This window comes from Aulostomus chinensis, chromosome 2 (genome assembly GCF_037954235.1).
Source record: "Aulostomus chinensis isolate RoL2024-O1b breed Wild chromosome 2, RoL_Achi_v1.0, whole genome shotgun sequence".
Classification (NCBI taxonomy): domain Eukaryota; kingdom Metazoa; phylum Chordata; class Actinopteri; order Syngnathiformes; family Aulostomidae; genus Aulostomus; species Aulostomus chinensis.
The window spans coordinates 29,922,383-29,947,713 of NC_141321.1; the positions used below are offsets into that span (position 1 = coordinate 29,922,383).

The following is a 25,331-nucleotide window of genomic DNA, read 5'->3' on the forward strand; positions in this document are numbered from 1 at the left end:
TTATACTTTTTTTTCTTTTTTACAAATCTTTGTATAACCTGTTTAGACATAACAAAACAGATTAAACCAACAGAAAAATCAACCAACAAAAAGAAATCTCATGCATAAGTTATTATATCCCACTCTTGCTGATTGTATTTGTAAGTTATCTTACAAATGCAATGCAATCTTTAAAAAAATCTGTTTGTTCAACATTGTTTTTGTACATTTTAAGCCATTTTCATGTTCTTTTTTTTTTTAATACAGTTTTTGATCTTTTTATCGTCGGTGAAAGGTACAGCCAGCAGTTCCTCGTATTGCTCCAGAGTAGATTCCAGACAGCGGCCTTTCTATTCCTGTACAGCAGGAGGAGCAAGAGGCATGTTATGCAGGTGCTGGCTGTGGAAAGGAAACCTGCTCCATAAAAGAAGCCATAGGAAGCAAATAAGCATCTATCCTTTATGATTTCAGTTTTCAGGTCCAAGTAATTAGACCGCAATTCCTATAACAACTTTTTTTTTTGTTCTTTTTTTTTCCTGCTAGAAATTGTTGCATGTCATCGAAAAGCCTGACAGAGAGACAGATACTGTAGAAGTTTTAATACTACTAACAACCTCCAAAGGCTGGAGTCTGGCAGCAGGAGGAGGACAGCAAAGGGGGCAGGGTGGGGTTTGGGTTGGGGGTGGGTAGGTGAGGTCACCCCTATCTGCAGAGGTCGTCTTGTGTAGAGTCTCGCACATTTTTCCTCTTCTTGCTGTTGCCTTGGTGGTGTGGCTTGTTGCTCTGATGACTTTTGTTGCTTGAGGAGGAGCTCTGCTGCCCGTGATGGCCGCCCTTGTGTTGTGAACGAGACATCCTGGCCTGAGGTCGAGAGCAAAGACAAGTTCAGCGTTGCAACAGATTTCCCACTTGACACCATTTTCTTTAATATATTCTGAATGTGAACTTAATATGGAAATTATGTTTTGTTTTTTTCCTTTTCCCAATATAAGCCTTATTTTCCTCATGTGTTTGGGTCGAAATGATCAATAGACGCAAAAATTTAGAATTGCTTGAACAGTGAGGTAAAACAATGACTGCTGCTGCAAAACAGCTGTAAAGTAATAACAGCAGGTAACAGTCCAGGTGAAAGTCTGCCCAATAAAAGTGTTTCTTATGACAGACGGGCTGAGATAATCATTGTCAGATTCTGACATCATGCTTGTGTTGCAGGTCTTGCTCCACCCTCTCTGCCAGTCTGGGGAGCACTGCGGAGCCGTTGGCCACATCTTTTCAGCAAGTGGAGAGGAGTTTCACCAAGGGGACATTGCACATGGAAGGATCACCCACAGACACTGCCAATTCTACCCGTATAGATGCTCAACCGGGGGCAGCAGAGAACCCAACCAACGACCCCTTCATTGGAGGGAATCGCAACACATCACCGCACTACCCGGGTGCCTAAGTCTGTCTTGTCCTGCAGTGACAAGAACTTGACGCAATACAACACTGTGGCACCACGTCAGTGCATTTGACCCCTCTGATTATGGCTGGGCTCGACACATTCTTCCATGTGGCCAAAATACACTGGAAGAGACAACCAAAACCAGAGGGATCATGGGAAATGAGACAGAAGTAAGGCGTTGAGATTTCAGTTACATGTGGGGTCCTTCAGTGATGTCAGACACTGGAGGAATAACAATCTCAAAACAGGTTCCTTTAGTGGAGTGATGTATGCTAGCTGCAGCTGTTTCATACATGCCAGTCATAGTGTTCTCAAACGTTGTTGAAACAACACCAATAATTTTGGTCCACATTGATCATTTCAACCTGGATACAAAGGGTATGGAGTCCTGGTGTAAAAATACCAGCATCATCTTGAACAAGTCGAGTCATTTTATATTTATACGGTGCCAAATCACACCAAACGTTATCTCATGACAATTGAGCAAGTGCTGATAACATAATCTAATAATGTTTTTGGAAATACAACACGAATGGTTTCATTTTGTGTGTAAATTTGTATAAAAGTATACTTCATAAAGAGACTGTTAGGATGCTTATTTTGATACAGCGCCCTTTGTCCTCTTGAATTGTTGGGCGTTGAATGTGGTGCATAAATATGTGTTCCATACAGCTTAGCACACCTTTCCTCCCTTGTTGCCTCCAGGTGGAGTGCTGGTGGTGTGGCTCTGTGTTCGGTGATTAGTGACAACAGCAGACTTTTCTCTGTGGGTGCTGGAGCCCCGACCAGGCTGCTGCTTGGCTGTCTTACACGGTGTTCCATCTGAGTCCTGGAGAAAACCAGAACACGCAACAATATTAGCAGACTGCAATTTAGAGAGCAGAAAGACTTGTGCATTTGTGTTTTTGTACAATGAACAATTAAAAATGTGAAATGGCGACATAGATCGCAGCAGTATTCTTTAAATGAAGTAAAGGGTGGTTAAAAAAATCCAGGATGTTTCCTTATCAAGCGGATATGCACTGCGTGTGATAATGTAGCATTTAAAGGATGTGAGAGTGTGTGTGTGTGTCGGGGGGGGGGGGGGGGGGGGCGCGACACTGACCGCATCGCTGGAGCTGGAGGATGAGGTGGAAGGCGACAGTGGAGAGGAGGAGGGAGAAGAGCGCAGAGACGGGGATGGAGAGGAGGAGTTGGAGGAGGTTTTGCTGTGAGGAGCCGGCAGAATCACAACATCGTCATCCGGAACGTTGTTGTTGCATTCATCGAGCTGCTGAGACTCAAACAGCGTGACGTCATTTCCTAGGGAAACACAAATGTCAAGTGAATCCAAAGTGTTGGGTTCAGTTCTCAACTGATTCGAGATATGACTGGAATTTCAGTTCGTATTTCAAATCTTATCCCATCATAACAAACAATTTAGGCAGCAGTTTGAACGTACTGTTGAGTGGCAGATCATTCTGAGACGGGCTCCCCCAGTTCTTCCTGATCCACTCTCTGTACTCGTCCACTTCCTGAGTCACCCGGATTATTCGGCCAAGTATGCTGTGATATGCAAATATGTGTATATATATCAGAGTTATATCATTATGGTCACTGAAACATAAACCATGTCCACCCTAATGAGAATAATGACTTGAATGCACTAATTTCTTGAGCAAGACTGAGACGATGCTTTGATGACTCAGGTACAAGGCTGGGCATAATCATACCTGCTTCACATTCAAATGATTTGTTCCTTGGAGGTTACATTGCTCAGACCAAAGCCAACAGCAGCATATGGGTGTTAACTTGAGCAAACAACGTACAGTCTGTGCACAGCCGCACAGAGAGCATATGGTTGCACATGCATGAAGATACTGCAGTAACCAGTTTAACAAGCATGACTTCCACCTGGAAACCTTAAGCTGTAGGCTATAAGCATATTAGCAACCTACTGTACTGAGCTGTGACCTGTGAGAACCTCATCATCTTTGTTTGAAATGAGTCAATTTGTGGTGTCAAACACTTCGGTAGTAGCTTAGTGATTAACGTCTTACCTCTCAGTCTCGTTATTGGGGTAGTATTTGGCGATGGGCGACACAGCGTGGCTAAGCACCACATAGGCGTAGTCGAATGCCTGCTTCACCTGCATGGCACCATATGAACTCCGGCCAACGTCGTTGTCTGTTGGGACACAAGATAGATGGTTACAGCAACCATCCATGACTCTCCCTCATTTCTACTTTTCAGATGCATTTCGACAAAAATCATGCTTTAAGGAAATACACCATATCTGACTAAAACAGAGATGTCGACTGTTCCTACCTGGCTGCAGCGGGTCCTCAATATAGAGCATGGAAGGCCTGTAGCCATCCATCATGTTCTTCTGAACCTCATCTTTGGCAACGTAGCAGCCTCCATCTTTTATCCTGATGCCCGTTTTCAGGTAGTTGAAGTGGCGACCATAGAGCTCAAAGAATTCAATGAGCAGAACACCGATGTTGATGTTTGGACTGCATACATCCTCCCTGTAGTGGAGCTGGGAAAAAAAAAAATACAGGTTGATGTCAGAATTACTGCAAACTTGGCCAACTGTGGACCAGTTCCACAGTTCCAAGCATCCTTATTCATCTATGAGGCCATCAGGTTTCTCCAAGTGCATCTGACCTGCAGAAAGCTCACAGCCATGAGGAAGAGACTGTAGGAGCCGATTCCCCCGGTGAAAACTTCATTGAGGTCCCTTTGCAGGAGGAACTGTTTCAGCACCAGGACCAGGTAAGGCAGCACAGGGTATTTCTGCAGGGAAAACAGACAAGGATATAAGGGACTAAATGGAAAAAAAGAAAAGAAGAAAGAATTCAAGGTCCATAAGATGGAGGATAATAAGCCCCACCACCCCCAAGACATTCAAAACCTCACAATTTTGTGCTGCGCTGTGCGCACTCAGGTGGAAGGAAGAGGAGGGAAAAGGGGTGGGAGGTTCCACCTGAATGTTCAAAGCTGGCTCATGCGCCTGGAACATTCACAACGTAGAGCTGCTCAAGCTCTGCACACCCTACCTCTTTGAATTCCTTGATGAGCCGAGCAGCTTTGACACCACTCTTAACGTTGAAGCTGATGTCCACCTTGACCTCAGTGAAGGAGTCGGTCAGTTTAATGATGGGAACCTGAAGAGAACACGAAACACACATTCAGACAGGTAATTCACTTGTGACTGAGGTGCCCACTCAACATTTATAAGCTTGTCCAACTTGTGCAAGATGGTAAAACACACTTTTAATTAAACATGTATTCTTATTCTAAGCAGATAGTAAAACAACACACAAACACAATCATATACAAACTCACTTTTTTAGGATTAATCTAATCCTTAACCAAAATCCTTGAGAAAAGGTTTAAAGCAGTTATTGGTTCTTTAAAATCCCCCTCAAGAGTGAACCCAGGAACACAAAGGAAAAGCTAAGCTTCCTAAATCCTTTAAGATGAATGAACCCAAACGGGAAGGAAATCCCATCTTCACAAAGTTTAGAAAGAATACAAATCACAAAACAGCAAATTGGAATTGGAAATAAGAAGGAAGACCATGAAAACAATGAGCCAGTTCCTGTCCAGATAATGTCTGAGGTACTACTGACTACAAATGCCTGACATTGGATGAAAAATACCGTCTTTTATCAAGTCCAACAAACTACTTGAGATGTACTGAAGCACAGACCTTCTTCAGGGACTTCTTCTGATGAACATGAATGTGAAAATACCAGTAAATAAGACACGCATGCTAAGGTTTGACATTTTAACTGGAAGAATTTGAATTAATGATTGCAAGAGTGATGTGATATTTATTATATTTATGGGAAAAAACTGACTTTTAACATTTAATTACATTTTACATGGTACGACACTGCCAGATTCTGTGTCAGTGCAAAAATCCTGCTAAAGCAAAGGGAATACAAGTAAAAAACAAACTTTACGCTGAAGTGAAATTCTTTTGGTTCAGCAGCCACAAGCTGTTTTGAGAATTATTCACCTTGTAGTAGTGAATGTACACATTTGAAAACCATATACAGTGGAAACAGCCAATCTGATTTCATAGCTTGCTTGTTATTTGGGAGTGAGTTTACCGTGGCCTTGTCCAAAACTTTGATCGAGTTCTCATCTGCAACGTTTCTCTTCCGCAGAGCCTCTTCCAGTGTCCACAGTGGCAGTGTCTCCCACTTCCCAAAAACGACCAAGTCGATGTCACTGAGGGGAAACAGATGATGAGACATGACAGCCAACACTGATGAACCATTACATAATGGACAACCTCACACAACACCAGACATGGCAATTCAGGGGCATCTCTGTCCCTCTCTCTTTGCACATCACAGCTCACAATCACAGCAAGAGGAAGCATGAGCTTCGGTCTTTGGGCTGGTTTAGGAAACCTGGCTCAGGCTCACCTTGTTGGCAGATAAAGACCAGTACTGAAGCTCCCGAACACTTGGACCTGGAGGCAGAGGACATTATTACACACAGAAACATTTGCCCACATGACAGTACAGTAATTTATGCAAATGCTGCTCAACACCATACACTCTCTATAACTGCTTCTGTGCTGCTTCACTTTTAAATCTCTTGAAAGCTCTAGTAGTTCTTACTGAAACTGAGGGACGAAGGTGTGAACCAAAGTCAGCACAGAGTAACATTTTCTTTTTATTTTCCCACACAGTTTCATTTCACTACTAAAAAGAAGAAGAAAAAAAAACCTGTTCTCCAAGCTCCACAAATGCTATTCAACAACAAGTTGACTCATTGACAAGCCAAGACAAATTGCACAGGTGTGGTATAAAAACTACATATCAGTGGTAAAAGCAAGAGTAGAATATATTAAATTGGCCACAGCTGAAATGTCAGGTACTAGGGTAGCTCACCTAAGCACATATTTTTGGTTTCATGCTGCATTGGTGAGGAAATCAAAATTGGCAGCATGTTGACATACAAAATAGTCCTTTAAGCCACTGATCTCCTAATCTGCACACTATAGCGGTGATTGAAATAACTCCAACCTTCCACCTTTTAAACCTCCCACTGAGCAGCACACAAATTGCTGTCCGAACAGAAATAGATTTAAGCCCTGACCTGCTCTTTACTCCGTTAAACCTCCTCTCGACATCCCAAATCAACCCATAGTGTAAACTCTGGTTTACAGCCCAGTCACATGTCCAGAGCTAAGCTGATTGCAGAACCGTGTTTGTGAATGAGGGGACTGTACGATGTAAAGGCTTCTATGAAGGTTGAGGTAAATACAGATGGGCTCAGCATGGTTTCAATCCCAAGATGAACAAAGATGGAGAGGCTTTCATCAAGTTCACCATTCTGTGGAGCAGCAACAGACTTGTGTGGACATGGAGGAATCTATGCTCATCAATTAAACTAGCATCACACTGAGGTGACGACCGGGTTGCCCTTAATCATTCCTCGGGCTGCAGCGGAAAAGGAGGCGAGCTGGGCAGGACTGAGACAGTACAGTGCTCCTTAATTTAGGGGAAGCAACACTTTCAAGCAGAGTGCTCTATCAGCAGGATCAGCATCAGTCGGCACAAGCCTGAGGTTCTGCTGATACCGTGACCCAAACAGATCCGTGCAGCAGAGAGATAGCAAAAACAAGATGCTAAGACGAGCTGGGGCCTCCAGTCCTTAGCTTGATATCAAATACAGTCTGACATTTACAGTCAGTTTAACTGCTGTAAATTAAAGAGGACTTCATGCCCAAGTTAGTTGGATCAGATTGCTGAGCCGGTGCACAAACCAGTGGGTTCACCATTCTAGTCACTTTGGTTGCCAAAAGAAAATCACCTCTAGTGACAAAGCGTCTCTCCAAAGAAGCTTCTAGATAGCAGCCAAGCCAGCTACCTGTTTGATAGGCAGTTCCATCTAGCAAACAAAAAACTGTGAAACATTAAACAAAGCCTAGAAATTTAGAGATGAATAACTGAGAGCCTACATGAAGCAGAAGTTAGTTCTCCCTGAAGTGATGAGGAGAATGGCCCTCCTCCAACTAATACATGACACAAAAGCCATATTTTTCAATTTTTGGTTTTCACCGTTTGAGTTTTAAAGGCACTCTTAATTGTGTTGTTTTACTCCTCTGCAATGGTTCACTGTAAATTTCCACTGGCACACTGACACAGAATGTCTGTCAGCACATGTACCTCAGCACTGGGCCACAGGTTGTGGATGACACCTTTGATCCTGTCCACCACCTCCAGCCTCATCTTCTCCTCCTCCGGCCGTGGGGAGATGTACTGGTAGAAGTCATTGATCTCTTCATGTAACCTGAACAACACAAACACAGCATTGTGAAGAGTCAATCACACACAGGAGAAAGTCAAAGCTGGCTGCAGCTGTTCCCTGGACAGACAGGAAAGGAATGCTTTCAGAAACCATTTTCCCATTTATAAAGAAAACCCATCAGATGGCATCCAGTGTTCGTGCTATCCCAGAACTGTACTCAGAATTTCAATTTGATTATGCACTCCGGTGACTTCAAAATGATGCCAAATGTTAAATGGTTTTCCATGTTACACTTAGCATCAAATTGTGGGATGTGTACTGCTAATTTTGTGGTTTCTTATGGCAAATACGCAGCACCCAGGTCATGCAACAAGAGAATGGATGTTTATTGCCACCATCAGCTGCCGATATGAGATGGAACTGGCAACTGACTGGCTTAAGGTTTGTGCAGGGAGAGCTGTTGTGGTTGTGGTCTTGTGTTTTTTTAGCCAAAATCCCGGTTCACACGTTCATTTTAGTGTGGAAAAAAATAAACCCAAGGGATGGCCTCAGTTTTGTGGCCTATGAGGCCATCATGTCAGCAGCAGAGGAAAAGGGTGCAATACACATTGCCAAAGGACCGGGTGCCAACAGTCTCTGCCAGATGCCAGACACTGTCCCACTGACAGGACATAGCTTATAGCTCTTCCCTTTTCATCCACTTATACTTATGCAAACACACAAAACTGCAAACTAGGGTCTGCTCGCGCTGTAAAAAGAAGGTAGCTTCAGGCTAAGTCCACCCCAGCCAAGCTGAGCCACAGTCTCATGTCCTCCTCCGTCCTCCTCACTTACCAAAACTTCATTCAAAAAAGGCTGGTTAAGGAATATAATGTTACAAAACAGCTCCTGTAGAGATGCAGGTGCATTTTGTCCTCAGCACACCCAATACATGGATTAATATAACAGAAATGTGTGAAGAGGGTGTTGCCAAAAATGTGTCAACCTTCTTCTGGCAAATACAACTTTGTTAAAAAAAAAAAAAAAGAGAGAGAGAGCAAGCATCTCCAGGACTTCTCTAAATGATTTAATGTTCAGCATTTAACCTGTTCCACGGGTGTGAATTTACACGTACAATCACATTTCTCATGCGGTTCATGTCAATTTCTCCACAGGTAGATTAACAAGACCATGCGAGACACTACAAGCACCACCACAGCAAGAGGTTTCTCTCCTCCTGAGAGAGGCAGCTGAGTTTAGAACATTATTCAACAACCACCGTTTCATTTTGGAGGAACTATTGGTCAGAGCAAAAACAAAACCAGACCCGCCGCTGTGGCTGAGAGTAATGTCAGAGCAGAGGTTGTACTTAGTGAGGGCAGGCAAAGCAACAGCACTGCATTTGTCCTTGGAACAGAGCGCTCTGCCCACATGCTCTGACCTTTTCACTGACCAGTTTTATCTACATACACGTAGACGCAGGGACAAGTCTCTGTGGGTGGACAAACAGGAAGACAAACATACAGACACACACACACACACACACACCACCAACCATATAAACCCAAAAATGAAGCTAATGACAGGTTTGGCCCCAATAGTCAACAACTGAACAAGAGGGCAAAGATATTTCTGTATTCAACAACAGAACCACCTCCTGTAGATACCGCACACAGTTGGACAAGAGATACACTCAGTTACTAACACTGAGTGACGGCTGTTGGGATTAAGATATGAGGAGGACTATTTGTGCCTGCATTTGTTAGTGTATTTATAGATACACTGTAGCTATATAGCTACACGGTGGTGCAGTGGTTAGCACTGTGGCCTCACAGCAAGAAGGTTCCAGGTTCGAGTCCCGGCTCGGGCACGGGATCTTTCTGTGTGGAGTTTGCATGTTCTCCCCGTGTCTGCGTGGGTTCTCTCCGGGTACTCCGTCTTCCTCCCACAGTCCAAAAACATACAATTGGGGACTAGGCTGATTGAATACTCTAAATTGACCGTAGGTATGAATGTGAGTGTGAATGGTTGTTCGTCTCTCTATGTTGGCCCTGCGATGGACTGACGACCTGTCCAGGGTGTACCCCGCCTCTCGCCCGTTGACGCTGGGATAGGCTCCAGCCCCCCCGCGACCCTTAATGTGTAGGAATAAGCGGAGGATGACGATGGATGGATGGATGTAGCTATATATATGTATATACACATGTACATACACTGTCTCTACATGGGACAACAGCCATTGTGGACATGGTCTCACAAACAATAGTTGTATTTGCATCTGAAGAAACTACTGTAACAAGGTTACTGGTCCACCAACCAAATATTTGCAGAAAAAGAAAAACAACAATTTTGTCCCTCACCAAACGCTATCATCAGCACTACCTGCAGCATCAACTGTAACCGTGAGCTGACACAAAACAACTTAGGATTGCCGGCGGTCCCTCAGGTGGTCGCCCAGGTCACTCGGTTCTCGCTGCCGGCTGTCACTGAAAATGAATGAAGCCGCTGTTTTTGTCGCTCATGGATCTTCCAGTTAAAACTCGCAGTAAAGCCACCAGGGGACACACAGTGACTGCATCCCGACAAACGTGTGATCATCCTGTTACATTTACCAGTAAAGGTCAAATAAACTGTTTATCAGATACTCAGACAGCACTTTAAACGTAGGCATCAATGCAAATGTGCACCTCAGTCTCAATGTTTGTTAGAAACTATGCAAGTTACCAAGGGAACACTTAAAAATATTCCACCTGAAGCATTTTCTTGCAGACAGTTGATAAGTGTTGCTGGAAAGCACTGCAGCAAAATGAGGGCAGCCTTAACTTTTATGGGGAGGTGTGCGGCTCGCTGCTTCAAGGCTGCAGCCTTTGTGAAGTGAATGAGGATGCTGCATGCACGGCTATTGTCCATCTAAATAGAGCCTGTCTGACGGGCTGCTCAGTCTGAGCGCACATGAAAGATGTAACTCAAATGCAGAAGACTCGAAGACTAAAACCTGGGAGTTGCACCCAGCGGAACCATCCAGCCACTGTATCAAGAAAATGACATCACTTATTTGCTGTGTTGTAAACTCTATCACATAAATCTACTGTGCTGAGCCAGACTTCTTAAACACATCTATCACACAGAAGTATGGTGGCTTTATCTCAAGAAAATCTTTACAGAGCGGACCACAAATAAAGAAGTGGGATGAATGCATTTTTTCTTTTGAAACAAGAGGTTTAGAATGGAGGGGGGGGGGGAACTGAAGGTTGCAATAATAATAGATATAAAAGAAAAAACAATTAGAAGCAACATAAAAGACATGTGCATTTACATTTGATGTGTGCTTAGTGACTTTTAACAAAGTAATAAAACTTCAACAAGCCCAGTGAGGGGTGAAAGGGTTGGCCTTTTTATAGATGCATGATCTAGGCTAAAAGGAAACCAATGTCCAGTATGCTGCATCTCTTTAGTTTCAGTGCTCCAGTTCAGCACACGCTCACTCTAGCACAGGCACAGATAGCAGCAGTGTCCATATAGAATTATTGTGATGTTTCCATTCACCTGTGTGCTCCCTCCCGTCTTCCTTTCTCTGCTGCTGCCATTCACTGCATTCTTAGTACGTATGGATTTTGTTGATGTGGTTGCCAGGGAAGAAGATGCTTTTAGTCTGTTTAGTTTCCCACCTCGGGAAACACTAAAATGACAGCAATGTCCAAAAAAGTGCAGAATCTTTAACCTCGTTTCCACATAAACAAATTAAGTTTGATCAGGTCTTGTTGTTCTAAATACTTACGGCCCAAAGAATAATAGATAGAAATGAAATACACTTTTCTTCCACTGATTCTTATTTTTTGCAACCTCCAAATTCTGTTAGTTAGTTTCCAAATTGTCAAGATTTAATTTCATTTTATATCTTATAGTTTATATAATAAGAGGATCATTTGCGGTTTTGCCAGTATTGAAAATAATACTTTTGCTTACAGCCTATGTTGCTCATGCCCAACAACTAATCTCTTTTCCTGACACTCCAAAGTCCTTCACACAAACATTAGGTTTCATTTCAGGGTAAAATGAAACTTAGCAGCTCAAGTTTGTGTGCATGTGCAGGAGCGCTCAAAGGCGCGCGCGCACACACACACACACACACACACACACGCACACACACACACACACACACACACGCTCTCTGTAGCTCCATTTTGTTAAATTGTAATGCAACCCTTCAAACATGAAAAGGTAATGTAATGTGTGAAAAATGAAATGCACAAGGTGGGAAAACGATCAAATGCATTACAAAGCTTTTGTTAAAGTAATTAAGGGGCTTTTCCCGTCCATTTTTGCAATTAAGTGATGTCGTTTGAATACTTCCAGTAGCAACTCTCCTTTTACTATAAAGTTATGTCATACTGATACACACACAAATATTGACAGCTTCAAAACCTCTTATATTTAATCATATTTTTTCAGTCAGTCGATTACACTGCGAAATAATAAATAAAAAAGCTGACATCCCAGAAACATGAGCACCTCTGCTCCAGAACTGCAGCCATAGGCTTCATTTCCCAGCAAACATGCTGCTACTGCTCCTCGTCTTTACATGATGGGAGAAACCACGGAATTCACATCTCATGCCCCGCCTCCTTGGATCGACTTGCATATCAGTCTTGCTCCTGTCTGTGGTGCACACTGGCCCTCGGCACTGCTTATCGGATTAATCCCACTTGCCTATATCATAGTGACATTATGTAATCTTGTGAAAAATGTTTCCAGAGAGCTGAAGCTCCTGGAGGACAAACATGTTTTTCTTCCTTTGCATTCATTCTTTTTCTAACTATGGCTCATTCTATCCATCCATCCATTTTCTTCCGCTTATCCTGATTAAGGGTCGCGGAAGGGGCTGGAGTCTATCCCAGCAGCTTTCGGGCGAGAGGCAGGGCATAACCCAGACAGGTTGCCAGTCTTTCACAGGGCCAACACATATAGAGAGACAACCAGCCTGTCTATGTGTGTTTATATATAGTCCCCATTTGCATGTCTTTCGACTGTGGGAGGAAGCCGGAGTACCCGGAGAGAACCCACGCAGGCACAGGGAGAACATGCAGACTCCACACAGAAAGATCCTGTACCCGAGCCGGGACTCGAACCCGGAACCTTCTTGCTGTGAGGAGACATCGCTAACCACTGCAGCACCTTGCCGCCCATGGCTCAGTCCATGAATGTTATTATAATAACCACTCAAATGTTGCCAAAGCACTGTGGCAATCATACCTGATTACTGCTGGTGCTGGGAGTGTTCATGCCAGTGTTTGCCAAGTCACGGGTTAAAAGTCCTAATTTTGTGTTGATTGTGATATGCAGAGCTGTTATGAAGGCTCAAACAAGTGTTACAGTCCTGTCAGAGAAACATTCAGCTTAGTGACCTGAGGATGTTTACACAGGCTTTAGTGCTCAAGGGTGGTGGGTTTCCACTGGACAACTTGATTAATAATTGAGCTGAAGCAGTACTGCTGCCAAGGTAACATGAATATATTCTACATTACCAGACAGACAGTGTTGTGGATTCATATACTGTATACTGGGGCAGCACAATTTATAAAACAACACTAAACATCACAATATAGCAGAGAACAATATTCAAAATGCTACAGGTGTCCCAGTCTGCACATCACTTTCTCCCCACGATAGGGAAGTTGTTGTTTGGTGCATACCCCAGCAAAACCAACATCTCTTCTTTTTTTAAACTTTTATTATCCAAAGAAATGCAAAGGAAACAATGAAGTTACATGCTGCAAGTGCTAACATGACCCACCATTGCTGACAAATTTGATTGAAGCATGGGGAGAACTGACAGATCGACCCCTGTGAAGAATCCCGAGAGCTCCTACTTCGGCATTACTGATGCAACAAACAAGAGGGCTCAGTTTACTGTTGTCATCAAGTGTATTATCCTGATGTTGGCCCAACAGCTGTTTCATTCTCAGTGCTAATCTAATCCCCCTCTGAGCTATCCGGCAGATGAAAATACTTCGACAATGATCAGAAATAAATTCACTTAGGTGCTATTGTGTTTAACATAGTACTGTTAACCTAATTTCAGGGATAAGTTTATCAGATCAATTTAAATTCATTTCAAATGCATGCAGCAGATGTCCTTTTTAAGAAGCTCATTCAAGGTGCTTTCAGATCGCTGTGCCTCTGAGCTGCCGACGGACCCCGTACCAGTGCCTAACCAGCGCCTGTGTGAAAGCGTCAGTTGGAAGAGCAGAGCAGGTCATCCAAAACATCGTGGCTGAGATTAGTTGTCACCCATCTATTCTGGCATTAAAAATGTGTTGATTCCCAGAACGATCAGCTCGACGAAGGTATGTATACCTCAGGGCTCTGGGTCGTGTTTAGATGGCTTGCTTTTAACTCTCATTACATACTGGTTGGGCGTGACGTTTGATCACGGCAGCTCCTACTGGCAGAGGCATCCTTCGAGAAAACCAGTTTGTGTTTGATGTCTTTCATGGTGCCTGTGTCTCCATTTATATCGTCTCATCATGGTTTTATGGGCTGTTGGTAGATAACTGAAATGTCCCGATGGGGATGAATAAGGTATGTATGTATATCTATCTATCTATCTATCTATCTATCTATCTATACATCAGCGCTGACTGGTTCTGTGTAAACCAACAGCATAACAGCATAAACAAAACACCATGATGGAGGAACCTTTGTGCTGAAGCAGTGTGAAATGACAAGGAGGCCAGAAGGCTCGCCGACTCGTCAGCAAGTCCAAAAACCCAGATTTGTTTAAGTTGTTTAATCACTGGCTTGACTGGGTGACTGAATTGCTAGATTTACCAGGCCTGGTGTGGTGTTTCATTTGCCCCAGTCAACAGGGCGAGCCCTGCTGAACTATGTGCATGCAGCAGGATTTCCTCCCAGTGAGGCAAGAGTTCCAGAATGGGGAAATCCTTCTGTCAGTGTCTTGCCAACCTCAGATCACTTCCCTGAGAGAAGGGTTGCCCAACCTTTAAGCTCTGGCTGAAGTGGCGCTGGTAATTACAATCCAGTGTGGACTGGTACATTCAATAATACTGTGATGGAGAAAACAGAGTGCAATTAAAAAGCCTGTCTCATTTGTCAATAAAATATTTCCACCCATTAAAATGGCAGGTAATGAAAGATGAAGACAGGCCGTCTATGACAACGTCTGTCTTGGACCTTGTTAAAGGACTGCAGCGTGTTACATGACACTCCCGCAGCAACAGAATCTCCCTAACCAAGAACAGCTTCTGCTTGACACAGTTGCCAGAAGGCAAAGACGTCGCCTCACACACGTCGCCTCACACACGTCGCCTCAATATTAGGCAACTCCAAACAGGAGCAGAGGTGTCAATGTCTCACAGATGGTAGAATCATTAATATTTGATCAATGAACTGATCTGGGGTGCTAAGTGTTGGACACCGGGGCAAAGCGGCTCCAGTGACACACAAGCCCAAACACTGCCGACTGCTGCTGCTGCTGCTAGTCTTGGTCATGCCTGAGTGATGCAGGGACTGTGGTCAAAACAGAGGAGCTGAATGTTAAATACGGCACCATGAATACCAAGCAGTGTCCTGTCAGTGGGGATTATCATCAAAATTGACTTTAAAATACTTTCTGAACTTTCCAATAAAAAAAAAAAAGAACTTTCACTTCAATTTGTATAAATTCAAAGAGCAATTTGAATGGGGGAGGGGGGTTTCAATGTAATCAACTTGATTCCATTTTATCTACTTTTACGCAATAATTCAAATTAAGTCCTTATGTTCCTTATCACAAGTACCAAGTTTGTCCCTTGCAATGTCCAACAAGGCTGCGAGGCTTGCAGCATCACTGGTTTCAGTTCCTAAGTAGTATTCCAAACAGTGAGGAAAGCACTAGCATGGGAAGCCTCTTCAAGCTTTCAGGAGGACTGAGTTGTTTAGCTGTGCATACCCAAGAGTTTAGAGATGACAACAGTTTCATAATTATTATAGTTCTATTGTGACCAAAATAAGTAAGGTAGAATATTGGCAACTACTGATAAATGCACTGAATTATTTGTCAAATTGCAACCACCCTTGGTCTGAATAGATCTAAAACGTCTTTTACAGATGGCAATGATGCAAAACAGTTCCACACATCACATGGCGCATGTGCTTCGTAGACGAGCTGTGAACTGCCTCTCGCTGCGTCACCATGAAAACTGCAGTGGGAGAGTGGAACAAACACACACACGTGCGCACGCACACCGCCACACCACTTGGGGAAACACAGTTTCGATAACAGGTGATCGTAATGTCGGGAATTATGTTTTACATTTTGTTGACACATGTTGAATATTACACCTGCGTTCGGGAGCCTGCTGTCAACTTAGGCTGTAAGACCGGTAATCAAGCACAGGGCATCAATGCTAATTAGAATTCACAGCAGCGATACTAAAACTCACCAGGGTTCATCGTTAAAGTTGTAACCATTCCCTCCAGGAGTAAAGTTTTGTTTCAGCACAAAATATTCAAAATTATAGTTTTTAAAAGGAAGGTTTTTGTTGCTGCTGTTGCAGGATGTGCTTAATCAACGAGAATTGTTGGGTGTAAATTCATTGAAGGAGTGTGGTACGAGACATGAGTCATGACATGACTTTTGTTGTGATTTGGCACTATAAAAAATTGACTTGACTTGACTTATGAATATATTTATTTAAAAATAAAAAAAGTCCTATATAATGGGAAATAATAATTTTCCACCTGGCAGCACTTGCAAATTAAAGGCACTTTTGCGCACTACTTTAGCACTTAACATTAGCGTTACACAGAAAAGCAGTATTGTTTTTTGGGTTTTTTTTAAAAAAAGGGATTTGTTTATGCCGTACACAGTTTGCCAAGTTAAAAAAAAAGTAGTAGTCATGGTCAGGGGCCATAAAAACTAGAATACTGTATGTTGCATGCTGACTGCATCAGTCTGCAGCATGTGAAGGGTATCCATGGGACAGAGGGCTAAAAACACATTCCACTCTACAGATGGGAGGGCTGAGTTATGGAGAGCTGCCCACACGTGCTGCTCAGAAGGGGCCTGTTGCACCTACAGTCCAAAGGAGCAGCATGCAGGCTTCTCTCTCTCTTTCTCTCTGCAGCCTTACACTCTATGGCTGAATGCCAGCCAGTAGAGAGAGAGGGAGAGAGGAGAGCTTGACATAGACGTCAATGCCTGTAAAAGCTGGATGACCCGCAGTTCTAATAATGGAGCTTCAGTCACAGAGGTGCTATCTGTGTGCTAATGCTGGGAGTCATAAATCCCCAAAAGAAACTGGCAATAAATGGTAATAAAATCATGGGCCCTGACTACTCATCAGTTAGCGATTAACCACACAATGTTCTTTTTCAATCACTGAACTGGCGGCTGACAACAGGCTTCACTAAATCAAGTGTTGTTTGTGTTGTCATTACAACCATGTTAGGCCACGGGGCTTTGTCTTTATCACTGCATGTGAGGACGTGAGTTTACAACGAAAGCATCAGAAGCTCATACATAGGGAAGCCAGAAAATGGATGTGGGAAATGGGAAATTCTTTCACATGGTTAGTCGAAGTTGACCTGACCAAACAAATCTAGATGTTTGGGTTAGTTTTTTTTCACAGCTTTAGAATGATTAATGAATTCGTCTGTGCAAAATAAGGGAGAAGGAAAAAAAAAAAAAACATGACTGCAACATCTTATTTTTAGAAATTCATGAGGTGGCACAACAGAACAAGAACACCAAACGATCTACTCCACCAGCGAGGCTGTCCTCCTTGGGCGCATTAAAATACAATGATTGTGCCAAATCGGGGCAGAAATCACAAAGGAACTCAAAATACGTTGTCTAAAATACCAATGAAACAATAGTATAAGAAAGATTTCAAACACCCAGAGACTGCCAGTACCAGATGCTACGAATAGATGCACTGGTTGTGAATTTCTGGGCTGATATCAACACTGATGAGATAAAAGCCTGACGAGAATTAGAGACACATGTGAGCAGGAGAGGTTCAGATTGAGAGCAACAGATCGGGAAGAAAAAGTCTAAAGTTTCAAACTTCCCCAAACTCTACAAACCATTTCAAAAGCCCAGTATGGAAACATGTGGAGCGAGCAGGTCGGTGAATAGCTACACAGTTGAGGAAAATGACTAAATCTCACGCTAAAATTAGTTCAGCTGTGCAGGTTTGCTCACAATGACCCCCACGATTTCCTCTGATTCAGCAAACCTCCAGAATCCTGCAGCGGAGCAGCAGCCCTGCACTTCACGGTGGAGACTGACTGATTTATCAGTGATGTCAGCAGGTGAATGTCAGCTTGTCACCAATGTAGAAAACTCCAGTGCACTCGGAGAGTCTAGACCTCTGCCAAGATCTGAAACTGACACGTCATAGGGAGTATTGTGTGGATATATTTCGAATAGTAAGAACTGAACATGCCTGATTATTTCTTCCACAGAAAGGTCAACTGACTATTTCATGAGAAATTAAGGAAATTAGTAAGACAGGCAATCAATCACATCATCTCCACGGCAGTAAAAACTATAGAAATCTTCAACGCCACCAGACCATTACGTTTGTGCATGTTTCTCTTTTGTTTGAGACTTTGGTCACATTTAATATGAAAAGATGGCCATTGTCACATTATGTAACGTGTTATATTATGCATGTGACTGTATCATAATAGGTCCCGTTCATGACTATTGGCTAGTAGCAAGATTTAGCTTCCTGGATGCAGGACAAGGACAGACTGAGTACATTCTGCACATTGTTCATCTGATCAGTTTGCCTGATCTTTTTCCATTCTGTCCCTTCAGTAGATTTGACCATTCTTCCTACCAATTCTACCATTCTTAGTGGGTTGGATGGGTCCAGACGACTGAGGCTAAGAATGGGCAAGTACGTACCCTGTGTTGTCAACAACAGCTCAAAAATTATTGATTCTCTAATTAATGTAATAAATACAATGAATGGAAAAATAACATTGCTCTTTAATTCTGGCATAAATTAAAAGTCAAATCTAGATGAACGACCCTGGACTGTTGTCGAGAAAGCAACTGACCTCACTCCATTTATCACTCTGAACTAATTGATTCACAATCTCTCTATTATAAAATGTCAGGAACTTGGGAACACCGCATCTTGCCAACACAATTAAGACTCTCGACACAATACTAGACGAGGGCTCAGTTCAGCAGGGAAGAAATGGGCCACAGTTCTCCCAGGCTACACTGACTTCCTCTGCCCATATAAAGAATCTAAACCACTATTCTCCAGGAGCAGAAAATGGGGCGGAAACACTCCCTTAAAACTCCCAATCTGGTTGGGCTGACACACAAGGAGCTCGGGTTTCCCTCTCTGTGAGGGTTGGCTTTGTTTTGAGGAAGTGAGGCCGTGTGGAGCATGTAAACACACCGATCCTTTTCCATCAGGAGGCAGGTTGCTTGGACCAACTCCATTCCAGAAAGACTGAGGGAGTGTAAAACACAAATAAGCACATGCCTCTGTCTCTCTAGACAACCCCCATGGCCAAATATAGTGTACAGACTGTCCCAAGAAAAATGTGTTTAAACATCCACCCATTCTCACTGTTTTTTGAAACTTGTCCATGTATCATGTTTCCCCACAACCAAAGTCAGCCACTCATTCTAACTGAGCTGCCAAACATAATTTCATTCTCTACGTCCAAATATAAGAACACACATAAACAGTGCGAGAAACTTCCTCGCTGGATATTTGTTACAAAGACATTTTAATTACAGTTTTTGTGTAAAAAAAAAAAAAAAAAATTAAATGGCTTTTCCTTTATCTTTTAGATGAACACGCTCATGATGCCAATCACAAAAAATGCACTTTTACACCGTGGACACCGATGACACCTGGTGTAGCTGGCTGGCTGCAGTCTGCTCCTGAGGACTGAATAAAGAATGGACAAACCCTCCCAGTGTGAAGCACAACTGCTTCACAGCGGCATTCTTTCTAATGACCAGCGGGGGCCAACTTCTGTGGTTGCCAAAAGAATTTTGAATGTAAAAAAGTCAGAGTCAATGGTCCTATCACTAACTTGATTTATTACCCCAGTAAACATTTTACTAACGAGTTTTCAGTAGCAAGCACCGGTTTCAAGTCCTCCTCATTTGGACACGAGTCATTTTCGTGGATTGTGTTCGAATTTGGAGTAAAATACACAATGCAGCATGGTACTCTGTTTGTCATGTGACTGACACATCGCTACGAAAGCGAGCCATCTGGATCTCAGTCAAAACCAGTTCTCATTTCTCTCCGGGCTCAACAGTCCTGTTGAAATTAGAAATGGGATCATATCAGATCAGGAATATTTTAATCAGGCGCTGATATTCATGGGATTCATAGATTCAGAATGGTGCCATAGTTTGCACTGTATCATGCGCTGATTCATATCGTTCACATAAAATGCTTTGAACACATTCATTAATACATATATGTGTATTTTGTTGCTATTTTATGTACCTTAAACCTTACAATGTCAACATGCACATTCAACAACATCAACAAAATTATGATGAAATCAAACCAACTGAAAAAAGTGCAACTCCGGTTGGGATGCAGCTAACTCCAGCTGCAAAAGATGATGACTCAACAGCAAAAAAATTCCAAAATCAAGGCTTTAAATCACGAGTCCACATGACCACAACTATTTCATGCAACTGCAACACATACTTTCACACTCTGTTTTGATACGGCACTTAATAAGAAGTCCTAAATCCTCCTACCTTCTTATCCTGTGACACTTAACAAACTAAACTGTAATCTCAGCAGTGAGACTGAACAAAGGATGGAGATTTGGAAGCTGAGCTGGGTGCTAGAAAAGTGTGTATTATTAACCAATAGCTAATCAATTTTGAAGTACTACAAATGTCAATATGAAATCAACAAGGCAGGCATGTTCATCACCAACAGCAGGACTATTAAAAAACTTCCTTCTTCTTTTAATGCATAAATTTAGAATATAACCAACAGTGGGAGTGGACATTTATCGCCCTCCTACACATTCAAGGCAAAAAGACTTCATACATGTGTTGACATTTAAACGTGGAATTACCGTAAAGGCTTGACGTGCTTTTTGAAATATATGTCCTGTAACACCACAGCGCCTGCTGGTATTGTCAACTACCAGAGTTTGGTTAGACAGAGAGCCCTCAGTGTTGGCTATGATCAAGGCTCTGAGGTTCTGGTATTAGAGGAGCTAATCACTAAGGAATGTCCTAGTGCAAACAGAGAGCTCCCATATTACTATAAATGAGGATCAGCCAAACGCTGAGCTCCAAACACTGGCATTCTGCTTGTCTGCACAAGTCTAACAAAAAAAGGAGGGGGCTTTCTGCTCCTAGACAGAGGCAGTCCAACGGTGAAGACCCCAATACTTAAACATTAGTCTAAAATCTGACACTCAGTGGAAAAAGTGGGGGGAACTTGTTTGAAAATGACTCACTGAAGGAGGTGAAAATGTGGTTCATGAACTAATAGAGGCCAAAACTAATGAAGCATAAACTACAGGGTCAAGTTGCTGCGGCACCACACCACAGAAGCTTTAACATTAATACATCTACTGAAAGCGTTCAGACAAGCCTAAAATAACTGCTGGGGACCTCCTGGATGATCTTACATCTAAATTCAACACAATTCAGCCACAGTTCTTAATAGCAAAGATGAATCAACTACAAATTCACCCCCCCACACCCCCATCCGATTCAGTGGCGCCATTTGTGTCTTACAACTACAACAGTAGAAGTTAATCCAACATATTCAATCTCCAGTGTGAAAAACCCAGGAGCACCTGGGGATTGTGCAAGCTCAACGCTGTTAGGCACTAAACATGATCCTTTTCACCAACAGATCATGGATAGATTAGTGGAGAGGTGTGAACAGAATTCTCCACATACTCACACCCAGAAGACCAGAGACACTGGAAAAAAAGAAAAACCTCCAATTATCACAAGACCACTCTTTCACATGAGGAACCCAGATCGAAATACACTTGACCACCAAGTCAGTACCAGAACTGGGCACAGGCACTTGAAAAGATGGGCTCCTATGGCTCAAGGGCGCCCAAACTTTGGAGGCTGGCGGCCAAAAACAGACACATATTGAGTTATTAAAACGCTTTTTGTTTGCAAACCACTGTCTCTGCCTCTCCTGCCAAACTGACGCCTGCAAAGTGTTGCTGTGCCATCTGAGCAGATTATGAACACATAATTCAACATTAGGGATCCTACTTGTCTAAAGAGCATTGTACCTCACCATCCCTATGTTATTACATATTTCATAATAAAGCTATTACATTTTTTTTTTTCTTACAACAGATGGGCTTACATTGAACCTTATCACGGCCAGATTTGGCCCCCGGGGTCCCACTCTGGGCAGCCCTGCTGAGGCGCGAGCAGTTGTGGTGCCGTTAACTACACTAACCGGTGTTCCGAATGATCCATCCTGTGCATTTAAAATAGAGTTAACTGATAAGGGCTGGTTGAGATCTGGGCACTTGCCGACATCATAAAAAAGAATAAGCATTAAAATACACTTTGCTCAACATCTTGAGCGTAACTAACAATCCCCTGTAGGATTGGATTGGGCCATGGTTGTGAAAAGCATGTCATTTCCTCTTACAACAGCAGAGTGATCAGATTAAACATTACAATATTTTCAACAATGCTATAATTTCACTGTCACAAAATCCCCCTTAAATCCCCCATGCAGCATTAGCTCTCTTGTGTATGTCCCTTTGTGTGTTGCAAACTGAGCAAAATGTATTTGAATGCAACAGAAACTAGCTATAATCTCTCCATACATGCAACATCAGTTCTGGAATTTGTTTGGAACCAGTGGAAGAGTTAGTACATTAACTTGCATTATCCACACACACATAGACACTTAATTATAATTTCAAAGAAGTTGAGAATTCCCTGTGATGTCTGCCAGCATTTTGGTTCTTTTGCAAATGTAAAACTTGTCACAGATATGATACATTCTGACTGAAATCAAGCTGACTACAGCTGCTATTCCTCATGAGGTGGCAAACTGCCAGAGCGCTCCATCTGCTCAGTCATGGGCTCATCCTGGCTAACCGACTTGGTTTAGGCTTGTTTGCTGCCCTCTTCCTCCAGCGAGGAATCAATAGTGCATTCTATATTTGTGTGCAGGACGCACGCCTTCTTGCTTGTAAATCAGGGAAAAGAAAGTCTAACCTTCAGCCATCAGTGTCAGTGAAAATTCTGATACCTGCTCACAGCACAAACTTTGACACCTTTGACAAACAGCCTGACCTTAATGAGTTTGATGAGGCCCGGGGCAAACCAAGGGAGCAAACTTGTCTCATCTGGATTATCTTTTAGTTCCCTGCTCTCGTTGTCAACAGAGCTACATAAATGTAAAGTATGCATGCAGCAAGTTTGCATTTTGATAAAACCCTTAAAAAAAACAAAACTAAATTATATAACAGCCATGAATAAAATGAAAGGACTTTCAGGTTGGTTCAAGCTTCAGCGCTTCTCTTTTCTAAGTTTATACTGTAACACTCAAAATGCAACGCAAAGGTGAAGCATAGTTATTCTTCCATTTGAATGGCTTTTAAAAAAAAGTGTAATGGGTCCCTATGGGCTGAATATGAGCTTCACTTCATTGTGTATTTGGCCGTTTTTTAAGCTACCTAGAAAAAAAATACAATTGGACACTGCAAGTTTCACCAAAAAAAATACAATGCTGTTCTCATCCTGAAGACAGTTTTCTACTTCTTGCACTGCACAAGTCACTAAAAGTTGCCCCAGACGTAGGTTCAAGTCATCTGTGCTTCCCGGCTGGCTGTGTAAACCTTACTGAATGTACCGTTTATGTTCAAGAGTGGCTGGCTCTGAAACATCATGTTCTAAGTTACCAAACCGTCAGCTTCATGTGTCAGGGTTGACAAGATGGGTGGGGCGAGGCTAAGTTGCTAACAGCAGCATCCCTGCATGTCACGCTCAGGTGCGGGGATTTAAATACAAGCACAGTTTCCTGGGATCCCCTGAAACGCTACCAGCCTCGCACACTGGTGGAAGCCCCCCCCCCCCCCCCCCTACTAGAGCCACTCACTACATTTGATTTATGAGGGCTTGCTCTATAGGAGGCAAGCGCTCCCAGCAGCGCGTTTTCAAAAAATGCCATAGCTTAATAAACTTAAACTCTCTTACCCCACAATTCCTTCTGAGTAGTTCCTGACTTTCCATGGCGTGCCCGTGTAACCATCGTAACCCTCCGTGTTAGGGCCGCTGCCACTGTTCAAGAGGCTGGAATTGAATCCGAAAGTGCTAGCTTTGTTGTCTCTTTTCCTTTTGTTGGGGTGTCCGTCCGTCAGCCCCCTCCAAAGCACAGCGACCCCGCTGCCCTGCTGCCCCCCTCCTCCGACACCGCCCCTGCTAGGGGCTCGGTTGTTGTGGTTGCTATTGGTTTCCAGTGGTATAAAGTCCCGCTGCTCCGTTAATTCTCCGTCCCCCATTGAGGTTGACATCCCCTGAGTCCTGGCTTCACTGCTGCCGGTGTTTGAGTCAAGCGCTCCGTGTCTGCTGGTGAGGACGGCTCCCGACGCCCCGTTGACGGTTGCTTTCAGGCTCGACGTACTTGGAGATCCAGTGGTGTAGCTGCTATTTACATGCAAGTACCCGAGCCCTTGTGTCGTCTCCCAAATCTGCATCCACAGGTTGTTTGCTGGTCCGCGTTGTTCTGGTTGAAACCAGGAAATTCTCGGATCCATCAAACGAGAGTAGGCAAACCGCCCCCCCGCCCCACCACCGAGCAATGTTCAGCTCGTGTGCAGCTAGCCAGGTCGCTAGCTAACGTTAGCTAGCCTGCTATAGCCTCGTTATAGCTGCTGTTAGCTGAGGTTCTCCGCTGCCCCGTTACTTATTGAATCAGGTAAAAAAAAAAACACGTTCCTCGGTAATGACGAAACTCCGTAACCAACCAAAATCATACGCAGAAATTAAGACAATACTGTAAGTCAAATGTTACGATAGCAGCTCAAGCCAAAGTTGCGGGTGAGGACTGGAGAAACACGCAGCTTCTGTCTGTCGAAGAAGAGCCTCACTGACCCTTTCCTCCTGATCGTAGGTCCCTCAATGGCGGAGTGTGCGGTGCCAGCGCGCATGCGCGGGGAAAGGGGGGGAGGAGAAACAGCTGTTACGTAACAGACAATTGTTTTTTGTTATGTAAGGAGATCTGATTTATTATTCTCCTGAAAGTGAAATGGACAAGGTGTAAACGTGCAAGAGCGCCAACTTGATTATAATTTCCTGCAGGCTATACGTTAAACCGTAGAGGTACCTTAATAATGGTCGGCCAGGTGAAAGTTTGCTTTCCGCTACAATTCACATAATCCCAAGATTTTTGCACTTTTTAGTGGAGCAAAACACCCGTTTTTATAGTACTAGGCTGTATTTACACTCATAAGATGGCGGGTGATATAAAATTTAACTTTTTTCTGTTTAAAAAAAGCAGCATATCCAGAGTGCAAAGGAAAAACCACAGAACAAGAATAGGTGCCTTCCAGACATGCTTTCAGTTAAAATATGATGTCTGGAATAATAATAAGTCTTTGTTTCATCCAGAAAATATTTCCCAGTAAAATCTCTTCTTCTTCCTCTTCTGCT

At 43.2% G+C, this 25,331-nt stretch overlaps 1 protein-coding gene across 1 annotated transcript; it reads right to left on the reverse strand.

Moving 5' to 3' along the window:
* Window positions 1-665: 665 nt before the first annotated feature.
* On the reverse strand, window positions 666-24,797 carry tent4b (terminal nucleotidyltransferase 4B). The gene is made up of 12 exons (XM_086189247.1): window positions 23,877-24,797; window positions 7,600-7,723; window positions 5,848-5,894; window positions 5,527-5,647; window positions 4,465-4,572; window positions 4,073-4,201; window positions 3,731-3,944; window positions 3,463-3,589; window positions 2,865-2,968; window positions 2,529-2,725; window positions 2,106-2,252; window positions 666-840 (listed from the first exon to the last, which is right to left on the reverse strand). Exons 1-12 carry the CDS (start codon window positions 24,434-24,436, stop codon window positions 682-684), a joined length of 2,037 nt encoding a protein of 678 aa, XP_086045373.1. The 5' UTR covers window positions 24,437-24,797; the 3' UTR covers window positions 666-681.
* Between the last annotated feature and the right edge of the window lie 534 nt (window positions 24,798-25,331).